This window comes from Coccinella septempunctata, chromosome 6, assembly GCF_907165205.1.
Source record: "Coccinella septempunctata chromosome 6, icCocSept1.1, whole genome shotgun sequence".
NCBI lineage: Eukaryota > Metazoa > Arthropoda > Insecta > Coleoptera > Coccinellidae > Coccinella > Coccinella septempunctata.
Window position 1 is genome coordinate 12,864,917 of NC_058194.1, and position 26,551 is coordinate 12,891,467.

Below are 26,551 nucleotides of genomic sequence, written 5' to 3' on the forward strand. Positions count from 1 at the left end.
GAAATTGTTATCAGTCAAGTGAATAATTTTTATTCATTGAATGCTAGAATTAGATATAATATATATAGCAGGAGTGAATTTGAATAAACTCTTCACAAGTACCCAACGCTTGGTTAACTATGAGTGCTTCCACAGAAATTCCCAAAATCCAGTACACAAAGGTAAACATTTTCTGCTCTCATGAAATGATGTTTGTTAAAACAACAAGGGGCTCCTGTTTACTCGCCCACCTCCTATTTTTGTCATTGATTTTTTATCAAAATATATTCAATAATTGAATTCGCAGGTTAATTGTCCTCAAGAAAACCCAACGAATTTAAGTTTTAGTTAGTTTATTGGGAAAAATATGTGTAGTCATTTATCAATTTCGGAGGAAAATTGAAATAAATAATTTTGAGGTTAGGTTAGGTTCCCTCAGGTTGGAATACCCAATAAAATCAATCTTCTTCATGAAAACATGATTTTTGGTAATCTCTTGAACCTTGAACCCAAGTTTAGATATGTACATATTGTACAGTGTGTTTCACGTGAGCGGGTCTTTGGATTTAGTGAGTTTCAATGAAGAAAATTGAAAAGTAGAACCCTCAAGGTAATTTTTTTCAAGGGCTATCCGAATATGTTTTTACTATAGACTAGCGGAAAAGCTGAAACTACCTAGCATAGAGAAATATTATGGAAAAGCAATTAGAACATTGTGTAATTTACTAATTCTTGAAATTAAATGGTGTAGACACGCCATTTTTGACCATTTTATACTTATTTTACCAAAAAACGACGTTTTGCTGCACCATAATGTTGAATTCTAGGACAATTTTCGATATGAAAAGTTTTCAAGAAAAGAGATTCTTGTAAAAATCCTAAATGCTCACTTTGAAAGATAACCACAACATGTTACAGTTATACTGAACTCAAATAATATAAAAGAATATCAACCTTCAAAATTCCAATTTGGTGAAAAAGTCTATCTTCTCGAAGTAGAGTTTTAATACATATAATAAGTTAGTAAATTCTCCAAGTCTTACTCTCCATTATTTACCTATTCATTTAAGATGTCATATAAGGAACATGTTTCGGACCCATAAGAGTCCTTTTTCTTCGCAGCCACTACAAAGGATTTCATTCCATCAGAAAAAGAAGCGCCAATAGAAAATAACAAAATGCAAATGAAAACCTTACGTTATTGAAAAACGGGGGGACAAAAACAGTCACTATGTAAAAATTCCATAGCCTTCTTGACTGTCTTGATTTCCTCAGGAATTGCTTGAATTTATTATCTTCTTCAATCCGCCGTCTCCAGGTGAAGGTTGGCGATATCCACGTTTATCAGTTTTGGGACCTCATATAACGTGTCCAATCTCCAATGTATCGAGTTTTCCGTTCCTTATTGGTCGTATTAAGAAGTTCCAGCTGCTTTTTTGTTTGAAAAAGAACTTCATCATTTAATTGTTATTCTCAGTATCCAAGACATTTTCAACATGCGTCTGTACAAATGCATCTCAAACGCTTGCAGCCTTTTCTCTAAATTTTGATCGAGTGTCAATTGACACTCGGAGCATTATAATGCTCCGCATCCACATACAACACGGAGAAAATAAAGCCCCTGATCATCCGAACCGCAAGAAAAGCATTCTTGCTTGTTCAATAAGTGATCTTATCTCTTTCTTTTTCCGCACTGCTGATCAATAATGGTTCCGAAATAATTGAAGGTTTTAACCTGCGCCATCTATAAGAGCACCCTAATATTAATCTTTTTTGAATTCAGAATTGATTGAGCATCCAAAAATTATGAGCAAAATTTTGTATGTAGATAATATATTGTGCAACAAAAATTTGGCCGTTTTCGGGAAAACCAGAAAGTGAAATGAAAAAATCAGTAGTTAAGGTGTCTTGTAATTTCGAGAATCTGTAAAATGTGTGAAATTTTTATTTTGAGAAATGGTTTCTCCGTAATAACCTTCGCCATGCCTATATTCGATAGATTTTCTGATAACATAAGTATTTGGATATCATCTGCAAAATACTATCGTAAATGTTACTGATGGTTCACTAAGTTCACTTTGTAATTGAACACAACATCCAGTGACCCATTTATTACCTGAAACACACTGTTTCTATCAATTTTTTATACAATACCTTATGGGCCTGTTCCGATATTGCTGGTTTTACTGGCCCGCAATCGTATAACAATAGAACTCGAACGACTGGGCCAATAGGCATCGTCTCTGAAATACTGACAGTACTGTTCAGGAATATCGGAACAGACGGTATAGCTTATCTACGAAAGAAAATCGACCACAAAATGGGCATTAGAGTAAACGAAATTGTTCATTTCGAATGAATCATGAATAACTCTCCCATCTTTTTCTCCACACAGATTTTTATCAACAATGAATTTGTTGATGCAATCAATGGAAAAACTTTCCCTTCCCTGAACCCCGCAACAGGAGAAAAACTTGCTGATATTGCAGAAGGTGAAAAGGTAACATTTTCATACTAACTTGTGCACCACAAAAACGAAGTTGCTTTTTATTATTGCAGGATGATATTGATATTGCTGTAAAGGCAGCCAAACAAGCTTTCTCAAGGAAATCCGAATGGAGAAAATTGGCTCCTTCTGAGAGAGGAAGACTGCTTAATAAAGTGAGTAATAATTGATTCACATTCAGTGTATTGCCTCTTATTTATCAATGATATTGAAAGTTCAATTTTATAAAACAGAGAAAAGAAATGAAGAATATATCACTGTTTTGACCGTTTAAAACTATTCGATATTAATTGTTATTGTACCGGGTTTTTCACTATAAACTGGCATGAAAATATAAAAAAATATATACAAATTATTTCTAATAATAGCTGATCAAAGCAATTTATACCTACACTTGCTCAGCACTGATCTACTCATTCGGTAGCACCTCTTAGACTACCACCGATCCACCGATGTAGCAGACTTACAGAGAAAAATAAGGACAATGCTGACGAAACATAAACATCACCCTAAAATCTCAATAGAACGAACAGAGCTGGGGGTCGAGGAATTTTGGATTTGTCCAACTGTATGTCTCAGGGAATTGAAGGACTTCAAGATTATTTTCTCAACATAGCTGCTACATCAGAACTTTATCGAATCGTTTGTGATGCTGATAAGCTTCAACACGAACACTTAGAAATCGTCCTCCGCAGAAAGCAAAATGCAGAAACAGATTTCCAAACCTTTACGTGGGAGACATAAGAACTAGATCAACTATGATAACGTCGACATATTTGAGTCGCGTGCTTAAACATTGCCATACAAGATCAAGTGATTCATTCCAACAAGGAACAATATGAGATATATCGCGAAGGACACCTCAGTGATGGACGATAGTTTTTGTTATGGCTGTGCGACACATGAAACCACAGCCTTCTATAGACGGCTGTGATGAAACCATCTACCACAACCACATCACCGGGGGATGCCAGAAGTTGGCAGACATGGTGTCTTTTTCATTATTAAAAGAATAGACATGATGCTGTTGCCAAGATTTTACACCAAGAATTGGCTATAAAATACCAACTTCTAAGGTTGAAACAGGTTTCCTTACTACAATTACACCATTGGAAAATGATCATGACAAGCTTTACTTTGATGTCACGATTCTCACAGACTGGAAAATAACACACAATTTTTTTTTGTTAGGTCTTTTTTTCCCGATCTCGAATATACATATACATATATGCATATGATGGTTTCTCTTTTTTTGAGAACTTCAGTCGAGTTTTATAGTTTCAAAATTTTTATATTAAAATTTAAAATACAGAATACAACAAATCTGTGAGATTATCATATATGCTATTAATTAATTAATTATGTTATCAATTATGGTATAATATAAACCGTATCAACTAAAGAAAATGCTCGAAATGGCAATTTATTCATCAACGTGTGTTCAACTCATGCGGACGCGTCGATTATTATAACATTCGTTTTCGAATATTTTGAATACGACAGCAATCAGCCACCGACTCCGGGCGTTAAAAACCCGGATTGATCGAGTTAGCTTGCCAAAAATTCTGAATTAAGTGAAAAATAAAACAGTTCAAAGTTTTCGCGAAACAAAGTGAGAAAAGACAATAATATTCCGATAATAAACTGTAATCTGAAAAGCGAACATATTGTTGTGATGTTTTTATCAGATCTGGCGCGTGCCGGACGATAACAGATAAATATAAAGTGTTCCACACACCTACAAGAAATGTCTGATGACCAAATAAGCGACCCGTTTCGAGGGTTCCCATCAAGCGAAATAAATCAAGGATATTCAAGGAATTTATCACTGCAACAAATACATCCACATCTTGACGAAAGCATGGAAACAAACAGCAAAAATACCTGGCAGGTGGCGAAAAAACGCAAGAGATCAGCCACCCAAACTCCTAGTCCGCCCACAACACCAACAAATAACAGATTCTCACCGCTAGCAACAACATCAACTAGCGACCAAAACGATAATATCAACGGAAATGAAAAGAAACAAGCCAACAACGAAAACAAAATGCCAACTCCACCACCGATTTTTATCTACGACGTTGCTGACTATAAGGCAATGTTGAATAGCTTCACACAGATAATAGAGAAAGACTCATTTCACACAAGAGTGCTAGCAAACGACAAAATTAAAATAAGCGCGCACACAGTAGACACCTACAGAAAACTATCTGCACACCTGAGAAAGGAAGAAATAATCCACCACACTTACCAAATACGCGAAGAACGAGCATATAGAGTGGTCATTAGGAACCTTCATCACACAGTTCCGATTGAGGAAATCAAAAACGAACTTCACGAAGCTGGACACAATGTTCGTAACATAATAAATGTGAAACATAGAGCAACAAGATAACCATTGCATATGTTTTTCGTTGATCTTGAGCCCCAACCTAACAACAAAACTGTTTATGATATCCAATTTATAAATAGAACCAGAGTCAACATAGAACCACCAAGAAAGAAGCGAGGATTGATACAATGTATGAGATGCCAGGGATACGGCCACTCCAAAGCATACTGTTATAGACCTTACAACTGCGTAAAATGCGGAGAACAACACGACACAAAAATTTGCCAAAAACAGAAAAATACACCAGCAAAATGCGTCTTGTGCAACGGTAATCATCCGGCCAACTATAGGGGTTGCCAAGTATATAAAGACCTTGTACAGAAAAGCCATCCCAGAAACACCATTCGCCCACAAACTAATACCTCAAGCCTTCCGCCAAAAACCCAAACACCATCAAACAACCAAATACCACAAACACAAATTCCACGAACCTATGCTGAAGCGACAACTAATAAAAATCAGGAACAGACACCTTCCAACCTTAACCAGGAGTTATCAGCATTTCTTGATGAATTCAAAAGCCTGTTTACACAACTACTGAACCAGAACACCATAATGTTGAATCTACTCACTACCCTTGCAAGCAAAATGAACCCATAATGGCTAATAATATTCTCCGAATTGCAACATGGAATGCCAACGGTCTGATGAATCGCAAACAAGAGATCCAAACATTCCTAGATCTCAACAAGATAGACATCCTACTGATTTCTGAGACACATTTCACCAGTCGAACAGTATTTACTATTCCATTCTACACAGTCTACCACACAATTCATCCTGATGGAACTGCCCATGGAGGATCAGCTATAATAATAAAAAAATGCATATCCCATCACGAACTAGAAAAATTTCAAACGGACGCCATTCAGGCTACGACTGTTAAGATCAAAACCAACAACGGAAATCTACGCGTAACATCAGTATACTGTCCACCACGACATACAATCTCAACAGACACGTATAAGGAATTCTTCAGCACTCTTGGAAGCCGATTCATTGTGGGCGGTGACTGGAATGCCAAGAATACAAATTGGGGCTCCAGACTTACAACAACCAAGGGGCGTAACCTACACCGGGCTATGACTGACAAACATTATGAACACCTTTCAACCGGAGAGCCCACATACTGGCCAACAGACCCAAGAAAACTACCTGACCTTCTTGATTTTTTTGTAGTGAACGGTATTCCAACACAAAATTGCCTATTGGAATCACATTATGATTTAACATCTGATCACACGCCTGTTGTTGTTAGCCTAAACAGTATACCCATACAAACAAAGCTTCCACCCAAATTAGCCTCAAAACATACAAAATGGGAACACTTCAGCAACTATATTACTGAAAACCTGAGCAACATGAGTATTGAAGACAGAAGCGTAGGAAGGGGGGTGCGGAGGGGGCGGACCGCCCCGGGTGCCAGCCCTGTGGGGGTGACAAAAATGTATCTTAAGAGGCTTATATTTGATTAGAGCGTATTTTCCTAGCAAAGAATAAAGAAGTACATCTAAGTCGGATCGATTTTAGATATAGTTTACGTACGATCGCTAAAATTGTGGGTAAAGTACAATTATCTATTAGGATAGATATCGTATAATGGCAAAGAGGAAGGTTAATCTTTGAAAATGACTACTAAGCGAGGAGCAGAACAGTGAGCAACGAGTACGATCGCGTCGAGAAGGAAACTTGTAGTCAGGGCTGAATAGAGTAGGAGTAGCGAGTGTCCAGGTGGAGTGATTTATGACCCATTATGTTTCCACTGCGCCTGCCTCTTCCAGTAGTTTTGTTATTCATCCTCAGTGCGTCTGCGTCAGTACCTAAATTCGACTGCAATAATACGCAAGCGCTGTTTACTCGTTTATTGTTTGTGCTTCTTTGTGGTAATCTAGACTAGCTGTGTTATTGGTGCCGTGGTATACGTATAATCGTACAGAAATAAAATATTGAATCAGTGGTCCATATTATTCTACCTCTTCGATCTGGCAGCTATTTAGGAATTTGGGTGAGTTTTGTTTTCCCATGCGTTTTGATAGTTCGAAATGTGATAGGATGAGGAGCAGAGGTAGGTAATCTACATATGCACACTTTCGCAATTTAGTGAAGGTCGATCTGTTGAGAAGTAGCAGGAGGACTGACAAGGTGGAGTGCTCAGTATGAAGCTGTTAAGGCTGTATTCCAAAGTTCCAAGAAGATTGCCGGTATAGCATTGAGGAACTTTGTGACCCTTCAGAAACTATCCACACTTGAAGAGCAGCTCAAACTTTATTAACTGCAGAATGTGATTTTTCATTCTTGTGCTATTTGAGTCTATGGAATAGTGCACTAGAAGAAAAAAGGTTTTCAACCTTCTCATTCTTATGAGGAACTTTTTGACACTTATTCCTGCAGTGTCGAAAAGTGCCTCATCAGAATGAGAAGTTTAATGGCCTTTTTGATTGAAAACAGGGAAATTCTTGTGGAAAAGGCAATGGAATGTGCGAAAGGTATTTATGACGAGATGAAAATTCCTACCGTCAAAAGAAGAACCTTCAGAAGAAGGAAATCTATGCCGGAGAGAAAGATATCGGGCGATCGATGTTAGGGTGCATTGACACGTTTCAACAAAAAATAAACACTCGTTGCCAAGGCATGGAAGTGATATCACTCAGGTGTGCTATCTTGCAGACCAAGAACTTGCTGAAGAGTTCAGAAACTGAATTGCTAGAATTAGTTGGCAGTTTAGTTTGGAGTTATGAAGAAATATCTTCAGAAGACATGTTGAAAGAAATCCCACGTCTGAGGAGGTTTTTAAAAGTGCGGCTAGCGTTCCTTAAGAAGAAGCTCTGAAGTGAAGTTCTTTGAGACTATTGCAGTTTAATGTCGAGTATGAGCTTCCAGATTCTGTTCCAAATTTAACGTTAGCACTTGGGGTTTACCTTACATTATGTGTTTCTGAGTTTTTCCAAAACTAAGCTTATCCAAAGTTATCTCAGATCTACTATGAGCCAAGCTCGACTATCTTGCTTGGCTATTTTATCCAATGAGCATGGTGTAGCCAGAGGGATCGACTTTGATGAGACCATTTCTCAGTTTGCAGAGAGCAAAGTCAGAAAAAAGAAGTTCTGAAAGAAAAGATGCTGATAATTTGTTGAATTTGTGCAAAAAACTTATTTTTTTTCATTGAAATATAATATTTTACGTGTTGCCCTTCACACCTCTATGCCCATGTTTCAAACACTTCAAATAAAAACTTGTAATTTTGTTAACAAACAAAAAAGGCTCAACAATGTTATGTAATGTTGGGGGCGACAAGTTGAAATTCCGCCCCGGGTGTCACAAGAGCTTGATACGCCTCTGATTGAAGACCCAACTCAATTAGATGAAGCAGTGGAACATTTCACCAGTACGATTCAACAAGCAGCTTGGCATGCTACTCCCTTGAACCCACAAGAACAGTGGCGGCGCAAGACCTTAATTTGATGTGGGCGATACATCTTGCGAGGCCCTGTGGTGACGCCAGAGGACGTTTTCATGAAAAAGCGACTGATAATAAAAAATGAAATTTAAGAAATATAGAATTATCTACTTTCAGCCTAACTCACTTAACTGAACTAATTAATTATCAAGTCATGGCCCACCTGAGATGCTAGATCATGCTTAGTTAAAAAATTTCAAAATAACTATTGACGACTCGTTCAAATGAACGTGCAACAACCTGCGATTGGATCCATGCACAGTGCAAGATTGTGCTGAACTCGGTCAACCGTTTACATGGTCGCGCGTAATTAATTACGCGTAAATGGTTGCCGGAGTCGCGCGATCCTTTGAACTAGGCCTCAGTGTATTTATGACGCTTAGTTCAGATGATAGGGCGTAAACGCGCGATCCACAAACCGCGCGACTAAAGATACAGAGGATTCATATACAAATGTTCATATGGTCGCGCGACATCGCGCGTAGACTCCTCTGTATCTTAAGGCTTAGTTCAGATGATTCGAACCAGAAACCGGACTACTAAAGATACAGAGGAGTCTACGCGCATATGAACATTTATATTTGACTCCTCTGTATCTTTAGTCGCGCGGTTTGTGGATCGCGCGTTTACGCGCTATCATCTGAACTAAGCCTTATTCAGTTATGTGCATTCAGTATAGGTCCTTTAGTTTGCATAAAACGTATAGCACTTCTCTACACTCGATTTTAGTATTCGTTTGCTGATTGGATTTACATCATTGTAGTCAAAAGGAGGTGTAGATAAACTACACCTCCTCTACCTTGGTGTAAATCAAATCGAGTGTAGAAAAGTGCTACACTTTTTATGCAAACGAAAGTACCTAATATCATATTCGTATAGAATTATGAACTTTATACGCCAATTTAGTGAGTCTCAATGGCTTCTTTTTTAACATCCCTATAAGCATGAAAAAATTTCATTGTTTCATGGATTCATTCTGAAAATTGAGTTAATGTCAAATCGTTGATAACCCAATTAAAGTCTTGTGAAACCCGCTGTTGGACGTCAAGCTCAAGCGGTTTAGTGGATCCTCAAGGTAAGCGTCCACAGTTAAGTCACTCGGGCGAAAATTATTCGCTTCGAGCGAAATTTCGCACTACCTAAAACAAAGCGCAATTCATGCAGAGCGAAATTGTCGCGTGTAGAGACCTTTGATGCGCTGATGAAAACCACCGACTCGCAGTGAGGGCCCTAGCCCGGCAATTACTCGGTACCAAAAATTATAATCTTTGCTCGGTACCTCTACACTAGGCGCTTTTTAAAAAGTCGCTCTATTTCATAGAGTTTCTTGAGTGAATGTATATGTTAATCGCTGTTTTCATGATAGAACATTCTATCAAAACGATTTTCCTTTATCAACTCTTCGTCTCTAGTGGATATTGTTTGATACTGTTAGAAAATGTACGCAAATGTTGTAAAGTAAAGGAACTTTTACATTAACTTGTTTAGATTGCTACAGGAATATGTCTCATACCAAACATGTTGGTGGAACTTGAAAAATGGCAGAAAAATTTTCTGGATATACCCAAAACCTTCAGATTTAGACACGTTCACTGTTTTTATTGCATAAACCTGATCGAAGGGCTTCTCGGCCCGCGAGGCCCCTCAAGCCGCGAGGCCGTAGGCCGTCGCCCACGTCGCCTACGCCTTCCGCCGCCTCTGCACAAGAAGTATCAAATTATTTAAGCACTCCTCTCCACATACGACAACTTATATCTGAAAAAAGAAGGGCAAGGCGAATTTGGCAACAGTCACGAAACATCAACGATCTCCATCAGTATAGAAGATTAACTCGGGTTCTCTCGGCAGCACAAAGAGATGTCCAAAATGCGTCGTTCGAAGCCTACACAGAAAGCTTGACTACAGCAGATCACAGCCTATGGAATGCCACAAAAAAATTTAAAAGACCAACACCACATATCAGCCCGATAAGAACAAACAATGGTTGGGCACGATCAAGCAAAGAAAAGGCGGATGCCTTTGCTTCACATCTGTCTAAGATATTTGTAGAACCTGAAGGAACACCAGGGCTAACAATCGATGTCAAAGAGTTTTTAGAAGCATCATGCCAATTATCGTTACCAATCAAATCAATAACTCCCAAAGAAGTGAAAGCTGAAATACGCAAACTAAAAAACAACAAAGCCCCTGGTTATGATTTGATAACTGCACAGATCCTCAAAAGGCTACCAAAAAAAGCAATAGTGTTCCTAACCACCATTTACAATAGAATGCTAAATCTAAGTTACTTTCCCATATTATGGAAATATGCCCACATGGTTATGATACACAAAGATGGCAAACCACTACACGAACCAGCGTCATATAGACCAATTAGCCTTCTGTCAATACCAGGAAAAATATTTGAAAGACTGCTACTAAAAAGAATTCAAGAGGACCATGAAACGGACATCCTTCTTCCTGATTACCAATTTGGATTTCGGCAAAAAATGTCAACAATTAACCAAGCCCACAGAATAGTTAATGAAATAGCCAACTCTCTTGAAAATAAATGCTATTGCAACGGCGTATTTCTGGATATCTCCCAGGCATTCGACAAAGTTTGGCATTCAGGTTTGCTTTATAAAATAAAAAGAAACCTTAATAACAACTATTACCTTTTACTGAAGTCCTACCTCTCCGATAGAAAGTGCTCCGTCAAATACAATGATGAAACATCAGGATACTTTTCCCTCAAATCTGGCGTACCACAAGGAAGTGTCCTAGGGCCTTTCCTGTACCTACTTTACACAGCTGACCTGCCCGAAACTCCGAATACAATCATTGCTGCATTTGCTGACGATGTAGCTATACTGTCATCAGATGACGACCCCTTGGCCACCTCCAAAAACATTCAAGATCACCTAAACAAACTTGACAACTGGTACAAAACATGGAGGATGACCATAAATCAGACCAAATCAGTCCAAGTCATATTCACCACAAGAACCAGCACTTGCCCCAAAGTAACTTTAAATGGAAAAGCAATACCTACCAAAAAGGAAGTAAAATACCTAGGCATGCACCTAGATCAACGGCTCACATGGGAAAAACATATATCAGCAAAAAGAAAACATCTTGACATCAAACTCAAAAAAATGTACTGGTTAATCGGAAAAAAATCAAAACTATCCATCCAAAACAAAATGACAGTGTACAAAGCAATTTTAAAACCGATATGGTCATACGGCGTACAATTATGGGGTTGTGCGAAACCAACGAGAATTAAAATAATTCAGAGATTCCAATCAAAAACTCTTCGAACAATAGCTAACGCACCATGGTACGTTAGAAACCAAAGATTGCATGAAGATCTCGAAATCCCATACGTAACTGATGTCATCAAAACCGCCTCTGCTAAATACCAAGAACGACTACAGGGACACTCTAACGATCTTATCCAGAATCTGTACGCAGGAGGACCAAACATCAGAAGACTCAAAAAATCATGGCCTGAAGATCTCCCACAGCACCACTAGACTAGTGCAGAATAAGTAGAAATGTCACTGGACATTTCACTTTCATGTTGTAACTTACATCAAAATTACTTAATACCATTATGAGTAGATTGTAATTTTTCCAAATAAATGACATACTAAAAAAAAAAGAAATGGCAATTTAATATACATATTTCTAGTTCATACCGTTTTCTCAATTTTGTAAGACTATTTGAGAATTTTGAGATAGAGTTATAATGGTTTTGATGCAGTGCATAGCAATGCAGATTGTTGATTTATCGCAGCCCACCCCTTGACCACTGATAAATTACTCAGCTTGCAGGTGTGTTTCTTGAAATTTGAAACTCTGTAGTTCTCAAAATAAGAGAGATAGACCGACATATGCATATATACGAGATTCGAGGTCAGGAGGAAAAGAGCTAGCAAACAATAGAAAAATATACAGAGTGTGATCCATTTGGAAAAATGAAGTTACATTCAATGTTTGTTTTAGCCTGTATATATTTTCTTTTGTGAAATCATTTTGAAAACATAGTTGATTTCGTATAAATTTTGTGGAAAACTTTTTTTGTATCTTTGTTTGTAACAGGGGAGGTCAATTATTATAGTGATAAACCCGGTACATACTTGGGATGGTTGAGTTTCTGATTTTTTAATTACATTCTCAATGTATCTTTTTGCGTGTTTGGTTCATTCAATTTTCAAATTTGAAGCCTCGAATGCATGGGTTGGGCTCATTGAAGTACTTTCTAGGGAAGAGAGCTATGGACATGAAATTTTTAGGGTAGGTGGAGGTTGAGTTCGTTAATACGAAAAATCTGCTCGATCTACAGATACGAAGTAATGTGCAAAATTTCGTGGGTATCGTGTATCATTAGAAAATTATATATCTCAAAAATCAGTCGCAATAAGATGACAACGTGATTTTGCAGAATCCTTTAAAACGTTATTTCAGATGAAATTGTAGTTTTCAACTTGATCGGTTTGTATTCTTATTGGACATATGTATATTTTTGAAAATAACACAAGAAATAATAAAGTTCTGCAACAATTATTCGCCCTGCTCAACTCATATATATTTTTTTGAATTTGTAGAAGCGCATCCCTAACTTTACGTCAGTGCTATTCCCATTTTTATTATTTTATGAACTTTATTATCTTTTTTATCAATTGATGGTTTAGTTAGCAGATTTAATTGAACAACATACAACTGAATTAGCTGCTTTGGAAACTTTGGATAATGGAAAACCATTCAAATGTTCTGTAACCGGAGATATTCCTGGAGTGGTAGCGGTCTTTAGATATTATGCTGGATTATGTGATAAATTTTTCGGGAAAACATTACCTATTGGTGAGCCACGTTTAAAAAAAAAATTCCAAACTTCTGAAGACTATTGATTGCAGATGGCGATTTCTTATGCATGACTAGAAAAGAACCAATTGGAGTTGTTGGACAGATAATTCCATGGAACTACCCTTTAATGATGGTTGCTTGGAAATGGGGACCAGCTTTGGCTGCAGGATGTACACTTGTGCTAAAACCTGCTGAGCAAACACCATTGACAGCATTATATGTTGCTGCACTTTCAAAGGAAGCTGGATTTCCAAAAGGTGTTATAAATGTTGTACCAGGTTATGGACCAACAGCTGGTGCCGCTCTAGCCCTTCATCCGGATGTTGAAAAAATTGCTTTCACTGGATCTACCGAGGTAAGCAAACTCAAATTAATTTGTAGTAGTTTCCAAAAATACTTCTCAGAAACTCAAAGTTTAGTTGATGAATCGATGGATATGAATAAAAATATTTTTGTTGAGGCCTGTAAAAGTTAACATTTTATTTCTTTAGAAAATATTTTATATGTGGAATGGGCAGTTGGAGGGAGTTTTCATGAAATTATTCCAAGTTTTAGGATGTGAATTTCATATCAATACACTTATACAATTTTCTTCTCACATTTTTAACAGCCATTGGAAGAATGATTTCATTGTTATCTTTTATTGAATGTTGATGAAGGTTGAATGTTATCACTAAATTATTATGAAGCATTTCGTGTAATGAAATGAATTGATACAATCATCATTTTTTAAATCTTTAATTACTGGAATATTATGGTTATCTTTATCCGGTTTAAGAAAGATATTATACTGTTGATCAAAATATGGATGAAATATGATTTAACCTCCACATAGGCACATAATATGCGCGGATATACATATTTTATAGGAAAATTTTCATGTAAATGGCCCAACCTCACCGCTGCCTATCAATACCTTTCATCCTAAAATTTTAATTAAATATATAAAATAATACATGCAATTGTTTCTTCTTTATTAAGAAGATGAAGAATGATCAAGTTTTGTTATCATTTTATCTACTAGTGAGGCGGATTATTAGGCCAGAATATTTCTTGCAGTTTACTAAAGAGTGACTTAATAAGGACCAGAAATTTGTTCCCAACCACTGTTGCTTTGATCTGTACCTCCCTTAGGGTCTCAGCTGCCTTCAGATTTCTGGGGCTTTTATTGAGTGTAATAATGGAAAAAAGTAATTTTCTCATTTTAGATTGGCAAAAAAATGTTGGCCTATTCAGCTCAATCGAATATGAAGAAGGTATCCTTAGAACTTGGAGGAAAGAGTCCTCTTGTTGTATTTGATGATGCAGATGGTAATTTAACATTATACTATCATTATATGCTATACATATATTTATCAATCAGATATCTAACTCATACTTTTACAGTTGATGAAGCAGTAGAGATAGCTCATGATGCACTTTTCTCTAATCATGGCCAGAACTGTTGTGCTGGTTCTAGGACATTTGTGCAGGCTAAAATCTATGATGAGTTTGTTAAAAAAGCAACTGAAGTAGCCAAGAAAAGGATAGTTGGAGATCCTTTTAGTGCTGATACTGAGCAAGGCCCACAGGTAAGGCAATACAAAAACTAATTAAGACTATATGTTCAATTACCTATTGTTGACTGAAGGTAGACAAACCATCCATTGAGAAAATTATGGACCTTATCAGTTCTGGAGTTAGCGAAGGAGCTAAGTTACAAACTGGAGGGAAGAGCATTGGTCATGTTGGCTATTTTGTGGAACCTACAGTCTTTTCTGATGTGAAAGACAATATGAGGATTGCTAAAGAAGAGGTAAGTTTCTGAATTATTTGGTATTCAGATCAAATACTATCGTATTTCTACAGATTTTTGGACCTGTACAGTCTATTTTGAAATTCGAAACGATGGATGAAGTTATTGAAAGAGCAAACAGTACAGAGTATGGACTTGCAGCTGGTGTTGTGACAAAAGATATAAATAGAGCTATTGAATTTTCTCAAGCTGTGAGGGCTGGCTCAGTTTGGTAAGTCTTCTAAGAGTCCTGTTTTTGGTCTGTTATGAATACCTCACTCTAATTTTCAGGGTTAACACTTATAATGCCGTGTCACCCCAAGTTCCATTTGGTGGTTACAAAATGTCTGGAATAGGAAGGGAATTGTGAGTGTTGAGTTAATTACTAGGCCCTTGTTTGGTTTATTGTAAACCTTTTGGAGCTACAGCAAGGAAACTTTTCTGAAAAATAAATTTCTTCTACAAGCGTGCCCGCTCAAACCTTTCTTTTCCCGAACGCATCTCAAGTCTCAAAGTGTCACTTTCCCAAACGGTGCGGAAAACATCCCTGCTATTTATTTCTCGCACGCATTTGTGTGCGGGTAATATTGGGATTTTTCCGCACCCAAATGTTTTAAGAGTAAATGAAATTCGTCTGCATTTGCACCGAAAGCCAACGATGAGGTAACCATGGTAACGACATGCAGAACTACGTCTGCCATTACTTATATGTTAATAATTAATCAAATCAAATTTGATTTGTTTCACAAAATGGATAAATTTATATATTTCAAGCGCTTGTAGAAAAAATATTGTTCCTAACTCTTGTGGAAAGTCTTGCCCGCACTCGCAAGTGGTTGACCGAACTATGCTAAGCAGAGTTCGACAGTTTCGTGCGGGCAAGTAGATATCACTTTCCGCACTTGTTAGGAAAATAACTATTTTTGGAATAGTGGCATGTACCTACTTGCTTTATTAATCTTCATTGGATTTTCAGGGGACCCGACTCTTTGGAAGGATACCTGGAGACCAAAACAATTACGATTAGTGTGCCTTGTAACCACTAAGTTTTTATGAATATATACATACTCTCCTTTCTAATATATATTTTATGAAAGTTATTATTTTGTTTTATTCATGGCAAGAATTTTTGTTTTCTACAATAACAACGAAACACATTCACATACAGATAACGAAAATTCAACGCTGAAAATAGGTAATGCAATGAGGAAGAAGAGGACTGTAGAAATGCAATCCGCTGTGAACGTTGAATCTATAAAAAACAAACTAAACTAAATAAAGGATGGCATGAAAGTATGTAGTTGCAGAGTTGGCCATTGAAAACGAATCATAGGGAATATCACGAGAAAGAAGCGGACTGTAGGAATACAATCGCCCAGTGCGTGAATAATTTTATTACAGGTTAAAAATCATGTTCATATGGACCGCTCTCTAAATCGGATCCTACTACGCAAAGATTATAATCTATAATCTTTGCTACTATACTCTTTGTTACTAGAGTGGTGACTGCGTTAAGCTGCGTACAGACATAGAACCTCGTATCGTAACTCCGTCGCGTAACAAGTCATAAGTCTGCGTAACAGCGTAACCACAAATTACAGAGTAGATGTTACCAGAGGCTGATGATCTAATTGCAATCATCAGCTCGCTTGACGTATATGTTCAGGCTAACGCTGACGATATAGTTGTTTTACTGGTGGGCAATAACGATGTAATCATCTCAGATGCTCTTCAGGAAACACTAACAGTAATTCAGGGCTGGTGTGATGGGGAGCAGTTAGGTGTGAACTGTGAACCCCTGCAAAACCCTGATTGTTCCCTTTACCAGAAGAAGAAAATTTCAAATCTCTCCTCCAACTCTCTACGGCAAGACCATTCCACTCGTAGATGAGGCCAAATATCTAGGCATCATCCTAGATAGGAAGCTTCAATGGAACTCCCATGTGGAAAAAGTCATCCACAAAGCCAGGCACTCCCTATGGGCCTGCCAAAGGATTTGTGGAAAGACTTGGGGGATAGCGCCGAAGCAGCTCCGCTGGCTGTACGTCACGGTGATCAGACAGACCATTGATCACCTATGGCTGTGTCATCTGGTGGTCCTGCACTGAACGCGTTCTAACTCAAAATAAACTATCAAAACTCCAGAGAACGGCTTGCCTCATGATTTCGGGGGCATTCCGCTCTACTCTAACTGCGTCCATGGAGATGCTATTAGACCTCCCTCCCCTTCACATTTTTGTCCAGGGAGAGGCAAGACTAGCAACCCACAGGTTCCACTACCTTACCGTAAATGAGCCTGACAAACTCACTTTCGTGCCCAGTCGTCTGTCAGTCCAACTGGAGACTGACCAGGTGATGGGCATGAGAACTGATCAAATAATCACTAGAACCAGCACTGATGGAGCCTTCATCTGATTCCAAGCAGAGACGAATGGCTCCGTCACAAGGAATTCTATCTACAAGGACCTTGCTGGTTTACTGATGGCTCCAGAACCAGTCAAGGATCTGGAGCCGGAGTCTACAGCCGTAGGGCGCTGACTAAACTCAGTGCCAGTCTGGGTAAGTCGGCGACAGCTTTTCAGGCAGAAATCTTCGCCACTGATCTGTGCGCAAGCCATTTACTTGACAGTGGTTGGGCGGGCAGATCAATAAAAATCCTAACGGGTAGTCAAGCTGCGATTAAATCTCTCGCGGCAGACAAATGCAATTCTGCACAGGTATTTGAAGGCAGATCTAAACTCACCAAATTGGGAAGTTCAAACAGACTGCAACTGATTTGGGTACCTGGACACTGGCTTCGGTGGCAACGATGCATCGGATGCTCTAGCCAGAGAAGGCGCAACCTCAACGCTTTTTGGCCCGGAACCCAGTATAGGAATTTCTAATTCCTTAATCAGGGACCGAAACAACAGCTGCATAAGGCAAAAGGTCCTGGAGCACTAGCGCAACCGTCCTGGACTGCGTCACTCCCACAGGGCTATTTCAGTGCCTGCCAGCCCATACACCAGTCGTTGGGATCTGAGATCTATAATAGCGGTTTTCACAGGACACTGCAGACTCAGAGCCCACCTCAAAAAACTTAGTATCGTCAATGACCCACTCTGCAGACTCTGCTTAGAGGAGGACGAAACAATTGAGCATATCCTCTGTGACTGCCCGGCGGCAGACAGGGTCAGACATGGAGTTTTTGGCTCTTCGAAGATGATCCTAGAGGAACTCAAGAATCACTCCCCCTCCGACATCATCTCCTTTTTGGGCAGGATGGGACTGGAGGGAGAGATCTAGCTCTATGAGCTTGCCTGTGTGCTACAATAGACCGCTTGGTCGCAGTGGCAGGTTTGGCTTTATCCGTCCAACACACCCAGCAATCAGTAATCAGTAATTAGTACCAGAGGCTGTCTCTGATGTTACGGTGTTAAGCTGTTACGAAGTGCCGTCCAGACTTATTACGCAACGGAGTTATGCTACGATGTTATGTTCTATATATCTGTATGCACCATCACCGATGAGAAAGGCGGAGCTCACTTAAAATGAGTGAGACAAATTGAATATGGAGCGGTCTAGTTGAATATTCAATAATTTATAATTAAGTAAATCCATACATTTTTGAAGTTGGAGGTTTTTACCCCTATAGCTTCTATGAATGCCATTCAGTTATGTGACGGAATAGTGTGGAGAGCCTTGTAGATTAGGCGCTAGATCGCTAGATATAGCCAGTCACATCTAAAAAAAAATTGCTCAGAAGCTTGAGACATTCTGGGAGTATAAGGACGATCAATGATTAATATAAATTTATCAGCAAGAAATAATAATGATTTTGATAAATCAGATTCCATAAGAAATACCAACAAGCTGAAGCATTACACTTCGTAATGATTCAGTTGACTTCGTTTGAAAAGAGAACTACCCAATTAGTTACGTAATTATAGAACTTGCCTTCAATAACACTATTTGTGAAATTCAGAGACACTAAATTTGAAAACTTTGACTCTGAACACACTCAACGTGATTAAGAATTCGAATAGTTACTTGTTTCTGTTGAATGGAAATAGAAATTGAAATATTCTATAATATTTTCCCCCTTTTCGGAAAAAATATCTTAACCTCCCCGTAGGACTGCCTTGGAAAGATGAAGAACAGAAAAACAAACTTCAGATAAAATTGCTGAACCTCTAACTTTTACTTAGTAAACAAATCATTGAAACAATAAGGACTTTTTCCGGATGCTCTGAAGGTGGCAGTGGTAAAACCTATTTTCAAACGAGGGGACAAAACTTACTATGTCAGCTATCGAAGAATGAGCTCAAAATATTTGAATTGATATTTTGTGTCAATTTTCTGTCAACTGTTCTTCCAATTTCAACAAAAATAACGAATAGATCAAAAATTACATTTCGGATAATCTCCATTTCGAAAAATCATCTACAGTCATCTCTCTAGTCACTTTAGTCAATTGAATATCGATTCCTTCCAAACGAACTTAATTCGTGTGACACTCTGTATATGTATATCACGTTAGACGACACCCTTACAATTTTTGTCGGATAATAATTTTGCTTTAATATCTCTAATATTGCATTCCACAAAAATAGAGTGTGTAAGTATAAATAATGAAAAAAAATTGATAAATTAGATACCACCCCACTCATACTATTACCATTTACAAAAAAGTATGAGATGAAGATATTGATGATCGATGAATTTTAATTTGCACAATCCACAAACGAATGGGATTCATCCTAATATCCGTGGATTTTCATATTTGCTGAATATTATCGAAAAAAGAGAAGAACTCCAGAACCTCGCAAGTATAGGTCTAAGTAGACAATAATAGGTAATTACAGAGCTTTATTGATAAAATTGTCGGGATTGCACGCCACACAAAAAACCTTTTGATGGTTCTGCGGAGCAGGTATAGTAGTTAGTCAACCTTTTGATGCCGGTATTCAATTGTTTCCTTATAATTTGAGAAATCGTGTCTGATGAACCCAAAAAATATCGAGCAGAAGATTCGCTACCGAAACTATTTCTATGGGAATGGGCTTTTTTCGTTGGGGTCAACCCTTTAATGCGTAAAAAATGAGATGATGCCAGTCTAACAAGGCTAAGTAGAATCAGATGATAGTGATATGGTTCTAGAGGTGTGAGATGCGTGTCTGGCGTTAGTGTTTTTTTGTCAGCAATTGACGAATCTCGTATTTTCTGTTGTTTTGGTTTCTTCGTGTTCTCGTTCATGAAACTTCGTGCTTCAGTCAAAAAGTCAGAGGGCTTTGATAATTATTGTTTTAATTGTTCCTCTTTACCGGTAATCTAAAAAGGTAGTTCTTGCGATTTTATTAATTATTTATAGCACTTTTTTCTAATCTTTTATTTGATCCATATGTAGGAATATTGCGAACATTCTTTGATTCAAAACTGAGCAACAACATATTCGCTCAACTCAAACAAATTTGGATAATTTTGGATAATGTCATTCTGATTTGAAGGTGAATTTATTGAGTTATACTGTATCAATGTATCAATGAATTACCGAAAATAAACACACCTTCATTAATCATCATTTCAATTTTTGTTGTTGAAAAGTCTGAAGAGGAGTGTTGTATCGCTGTATGTATCAAAAAGTAACTTAGTTATATAGGTACAGTTTACAAGTCGGTTCACCGCGATAGCCTTTGAGACTTTTATGGAAAACTAATCACAATTCAGTGATGAAAATTTGCATGCTGGAATTTTCCACAATGAACTTTTCCTCTATGAAATATTTTTGGACCTCTGCAAGACCTGGCTATAAAGGAAACAGCCTACTTCTTTCTTATTTTAGATGCTGATTTGATGGCATTGTCAACAATCAACAGTGAGGCATACTTGGGGAAAACTCAACGGTTTATGAGTTAGGTATTGGGATTGTCATGAAAAAAGTGGTGAAAACGGGAGATCACACTTCTTGGAATATTTTTGCTGAGCAGGTTTTTCACGAAATTCTTTATCATTTTCAATTTTTCCATTATGCACTGTATGCTGTTTGGACCTAAAATGTACGTACAAGATCAAGTCTAAATGTGATTCTCAGCTTCTGCTGTGTCGTATTTTAAGTAGTTGTCTACTTAAGCAGTATTTTGGCGTTGAACTATTTTCTAAATATATTCTGCATGTGTGACGTCACTAGTTCAATAGTCGCCAAAATGATTATTTTTGAAAGCTGGACATGGATGTACATATGATGACAAGCGATTGACATCAATTTGCTCGTCGAACTAGCCAGCATCTGCTTTCAATATTCACGAAATATTATCTATAATTTTTGTGTGTGACGTTACCGTTGCAGCGCCAAAATGCGTACCTTTCAAAACCTACGAAATTTTTTGAAAAATGTTCAAGCCAAAATTCACCCATAGTAATTTGGAATGATGTGATATTAAAATTATCAGCAAACTAGAAATACGGATTTAGTGACGTGAAAATAGCATTCATTGCCGAATCCACCGAAATGGTGGGGGAGAATTTAGAAAGCGAGTGGAAATATTATATTGACAAATGTTGCTGTAGATTATGAATCTTTTCAAAGTACTGGTTCGCTATGTGTTAGCGATTTCTATGAAACAGGTAGTGTTCTAAGAAAAAAAAGGAAGTAGGTCCCGACCAAAGATGAGAACCTCACAGCATCAATTTTGAAAATGTGACGTCAGAAGCTCAACGCACCTCTGTTCGGGCTTTATTTCAACTGGCTGGAAACTTAGTTGGCACATGTCAGAAGACTTTTAAAGAAGTCATTGTCGTCTATTACTGAATATGCTGACTTACGGTTTGTAAGTAAAAAATTGACGTATATTGTAAAACTTTCTACAAATAAACGTTCCCTCAAGATAACTGAGTATGCGATTTAATTGCTCCTATTAAAGCATTATTCTTCACCTATTCTTCATTTTCATTCTCCATTCAAGAAAGGGATAAGAGTAATATCCTATCTTACAACCACAAAATAATCATACACAAGTTTGAATATAATCCTAGCACTAGTTGTTTTGAAATCGCTACAAGTGGTAAAGAAAATGAATAAAAAATTATCAAAAGGTGCGGTGGATAAAAAGTTTGAAAAGTTATGGTTTGTAACAAAGAGGTGGATATTTCTAGCAATTTCTTCAATTGCAGGGATTTCTTTTTCACATAACCGAGTATTAAAAAAAATACATAATACCTCGATTATTTATTTAGGTTTCGTTTCATCGAATAAGGTAATCCTTCCAACTTTTCTTCATTCATATACATTTCCTCATAATTCTTAGGCTGAAACTGATGGATTCCACAGGAGATCTACAAAAACAAAATTATCCAACTCTCAAAGACAAACTGCTGGAAGCTATTTGTGAATTTCAAAAATTAGTATTATTCCATTTCTGAATCCACATGCGAATTGCGGCTGGTTGACTTTTAATCCTCGTACCTTCGGGACAACATTTAAAAAGAATTTGAAAATGACTCCTCAGGTTCCCTGCCAAAGGCAGAACATCGCATGCAATTCATTCAGAATTAGAAGAGAATTTTCAGTTAGCAATTCGGACTGACCTATAGTTATGTGAATTTGAATAACATCCGTTTTTTGATGAGGACATTGCTATGAACATTGGTGAAAACTAATAAATTATAATTGTATATTAAAAGGAAAATTATTCTTATTACAAATTTTCTTGAACGAAAGACAAACTCTGAATTCATATACCAAATTTCTAACACAGTGATGAACTCGTGGTTTACTATGAACAACCATAACCTGGGTAAAATATAGAAAAAGTCAATAAAGAAAAGTGATATTTTGTAATGAAATAATTATGTGGATGATCTTTAATGGTTGTGTGAACCGTTTCATTGAACGATGATTAAATTCTCAAATCACTTTTAAGCATAGAATTTGTTCGAAATAAGGACGAGAATTTAATTTTTTTGCCTTGACAACGGTGCATACAGCATACAGCCATTAGTGATCAAATTTCGAGAATAAGGCGATATTATAGTTAAGATCATCATCATAAAAGAGTAATACGTATCACAGTCCGATTAGACTTATTTGCTTGCCTAGGCATTGCTCTTGATGAAATTCACATTTTTTAATGATGTCACAAATATCCAAATTCTTTTTTAACATTAATGAAAATTTTTTTCATATGAAAACGATTTGATTTAAAAACTAGATCCTTTCCTTTGCATAACAAGTGTAGCACTTTTCTACAGTCGATTTGATTTACACCAGTGTAGAGGAATAAGTGTAGTTTATCTACACATAGTCAAAAGGATGTAGATAAACTACACCTCCTCTACACTGGTGTAAATTCAATCAGCAAACGAATACTAAAATCGAGTGTAAAAAAGTGCTACACTTTTTATGCAAACGAATGGACCTACTACTTCAATTCAAATACTTACTACAGTAAGTAGATATTCATGAAAATTTTTTGGTGTCAAAATTATATTTTCTGGTACAAAAACGAAGAAAGGTGCGGAGGTACGGTTAATAGGGCAGTAATAGTAACAGAAATTCAATTAATAATGGTCGCTAGCGTTCAAATCCGAAAATTCAAAAAATTATACTCTTTGCCACTCTTTTTGCTGGCAACACACCAAATGAAAGAATTTTCACAGTTTGTTTTTTGGATAGTATTCCTGGATAGATTACACGGGTCAACACCAAATTTGACTTTGACTGCAAAGCATAAAATTTCGATAGTTTAGATCCTAATTAGACGAAAAAAAAAAATATGGCATGAAAAAGTTTGCTTCTGTGTTTAGGAGACTGATTCAACGATAGCATTTACAATAAAAACAAGCAACATGTGGAGCCCATGGCTTGTCTTAATTCCAAACAGGAAAGTCAAAATATGCTTCATAGGCTTCAGAGAGAACGTGAGATGTCTTTAATTCGTATTTCACGTCACGAATTATAATAAATTGACCACATATAAAACAAAATGCATCAGAATCGTATTTACACTTTCTTGACGATATTTGAAGTTTGTCTGGGCTAGTAAACAACACCTGATCATTGTTTATGACTCGAGTGCCCTCTAGCGGCACCTTATAAACGTAAACACCCCACTCTCAACCATTGAACTTTCTTTAGTTCAATGCTCTCAACGGACGGTCTTTTTGAATTATTAAAAATTAAAAAAAAAATGAAGAACAACTATTAATACTATAACTATCACAAAAGCAAACTTTATACCAAAAAAAGTTATTTTCTTTTCGTTTTTGTGCATAATTAACCGGAAAATCCTAGTATAAACGTTAGGACAAAGAACAAAAATTTTTTTGTAGAGTCGTGTTATCGAATCTTACCTTTTCATGATTTTTGGGGCGCATGCATAGATTTTTTTTAACAAAAACCTAACTCAAATATCCTCTTTTGATCATTTTGTTCTGACTTTAACCTAATACGGTGTGGAAAAAATATGGTTACTTGAGTGCCAAAACATGACTTTTTTATTGGGATAAATGGCATAACTCACGGTATTTCCAACATTTAATACAAAATAAATTAATAAATTCCTATCAAAATTAGCTGAGATCTATTGGTTTGATGTAAACAGTGATTTTAAAAATTTTACCAACTGAAATGAGACATGCAAGCAAAATAAAGCAATCCTTCATTACAAGGTGTTGAGCATGCATTAGACCTCATATAGTGGCCACTATGCATGGGCTCCAAAAATCATGAATCTTTCGATAGTTCATCTATCGAGGAAAACTATCCAAAAAAACATATTGAGAAAAATTCCTTCATTTAGAGTCTGGCTACCAAAAAGAGTGGCAGAGGGTGTAATTTTCGAAAATCTCGTTTTACTCTGAAACCAAGGGACTTTTACAAAACATATTTTTCTGAACCGCCGCAGGATGATGAAAAGAATAAATGATGTAGGTGTATTGTGTACCCAGAGGATAGAGAAAAACGAATTAGAGCACAAACATTGCCAGAATTCTAGGTAGATTAATCCAATAGAGAATTCAAATTTAGAATTGCCAATTTGATTTCGTTTATTGTCAATTTGCAGTTGAGTAATGCCAGATTGAAATTGATTATTGCCAATTTGGTTCTGATTAACGCCAGTTTGATATTCAATTCGATTTTGACTAAAGTCCTTTTGATTCTGATTACCGCCAATTTGAACTTGAAAATGTACCTATAGATATAGAAAATATACAGATTGCTGAGAACATTGAGCTGGTGGGTTGTGTTTCTTGAAATTTCTTAGTTAACCCTGTTGGAAATTCATGTTTAAATTCTAATCTTGGATTTATTATATTTAGTTATATGATTATGTGATAATTCGATATAAATAGACCAATGCTTCACAATGAATTTTATATGCATGCATTCGTTATAACCAAACATTCTAGAAATCTTTTTATATAAATTAAAATTCATAATCAAGTGATCACATTGCAATACACACTTCCAATTTTACAACCCAATAATGTACTTTGAAAGATTTTTGCAGGACAAAATTGTCCTTTTGAGAGATTTTTACACTTGTCTTTGGGATATCGAAGAAATTGTTTTCGATTCTCCGGAAACGAAGAGACAATAATAAATGAATTTATTAATTCTTCAAAACATAAGGATCAATGAAGTACAGATAAGATGAGTTGAGAAATGGCCGAGAAATGGTATGAATCACTTCTCTCTCCTACGAGAACTTCTTCAAGAAGAGAGAAAGATATTATCTAGTGTGAATTCAAACATAAAAAAGAAATGATATAGAATTTACTATCCCTAGTTGGCGCCATTTACAGTTACTGATTGTAAAATAATCAGATAATTCTATAGAAAAACTTCGACATATGAGAAACGGTAAGTAAAGGGTGTCGGAAGAGGTATCAGCAGATATCTTTGGGTATTTTCGGCAAAAAATATGGGTCATTTTGTCGAAGTGTTAATGACAGATTGATGATGTACTAAGAGTTCGACCGAAACCATTAGCAGTGATTATAATCTAATAATACCGGCATTTAAGTTTGGGCAGAGCGTTAAACGTTCAGATTTATCTGTGGTTTTTTGGTCATACTTACCCGAGGTACATTTTCCTTCCGAAAATGAACCCTATACTTATTTATCGTACTTCGATTTGACATATCTTTTTGCCGCTTTCTGGCTGTGAAAAACAGAGGTATCAATTCCGAATATAATTATTCATGCTCTCTTGATTCGCAGAAATGTTACAATTCGATTTGGATAGGTATCTTGAAAAGTATCCCCAGATCAAGAACATAATTTTCACTCAATTTGATTTATTCATTATTTTTGTGACTTAAATTACAAAACTCAAATAATATATTGAAATGGGCGTTCTCAGATTGGGTCAGAATGATGATGCGAAGCAAAGCGTCTGCGAAGTAACAATCTTTTGTAAAGACCCTGTATCAAACTGAAGCATAAAAAAAAATATAATTTCGGTACAATCACTTCGCTGTTACATTGAAAAATACCTCGCTACTTAATAGTGCATTACCTATACTTTGAAATATTTAGGTTTGGAGAATTCCTATTAGGTTATACAGGGTGTTTCATAGTTAAGTGTACATAGCTCAACTACGAGTAGAGGA

General features: G+C 36.8%; 1 protein-coding gene across 2 annotated transcripts; it reads left to right on the forward strand.

The window, feature by feature from the left end:
* Position 1: 1 nt before the first annotated feature.
* LOC123315807 (aldehyde dehydrogenase) lies at positions 2-16,059 on the forward strand. 2 transcript variants are annotated; one of them, XM_044901665.1, is made up of 11 exons: positions 2-161; positions 2,375-2,479; positions 2,539-2,640; positions 13,014-13,182; positions 13,236-13,540; positions 14,394-14,496; positions 14,572-14,756; positions 14,816-14,980; positions 15,034-15,191; positions 15,251-15,325; positions 15,936-16,059. In XM_044901665.1, the coding sequence occupies exons 1-11, from the start codon at positions 120-122 to the stop codon at positions 16,003-16,005; spliced, it is 1,479 nt and encodes a 492-aa protein (XP_044757600.1). In that variant the 5' UTR covers positions 2-119; the 3' UTR covers positions 16,006-16,059. The 2 variants fall into 2 exon arrangements, 1 of the variants encoding a protein (XP_044757600.1); XR_006538000.1 differs by having other exon boundaries at positions 15,251-15,412; positions 15,475-15,968.
* Positions 16,060-26,551: the final 10,492 nt, after the last annotated feature.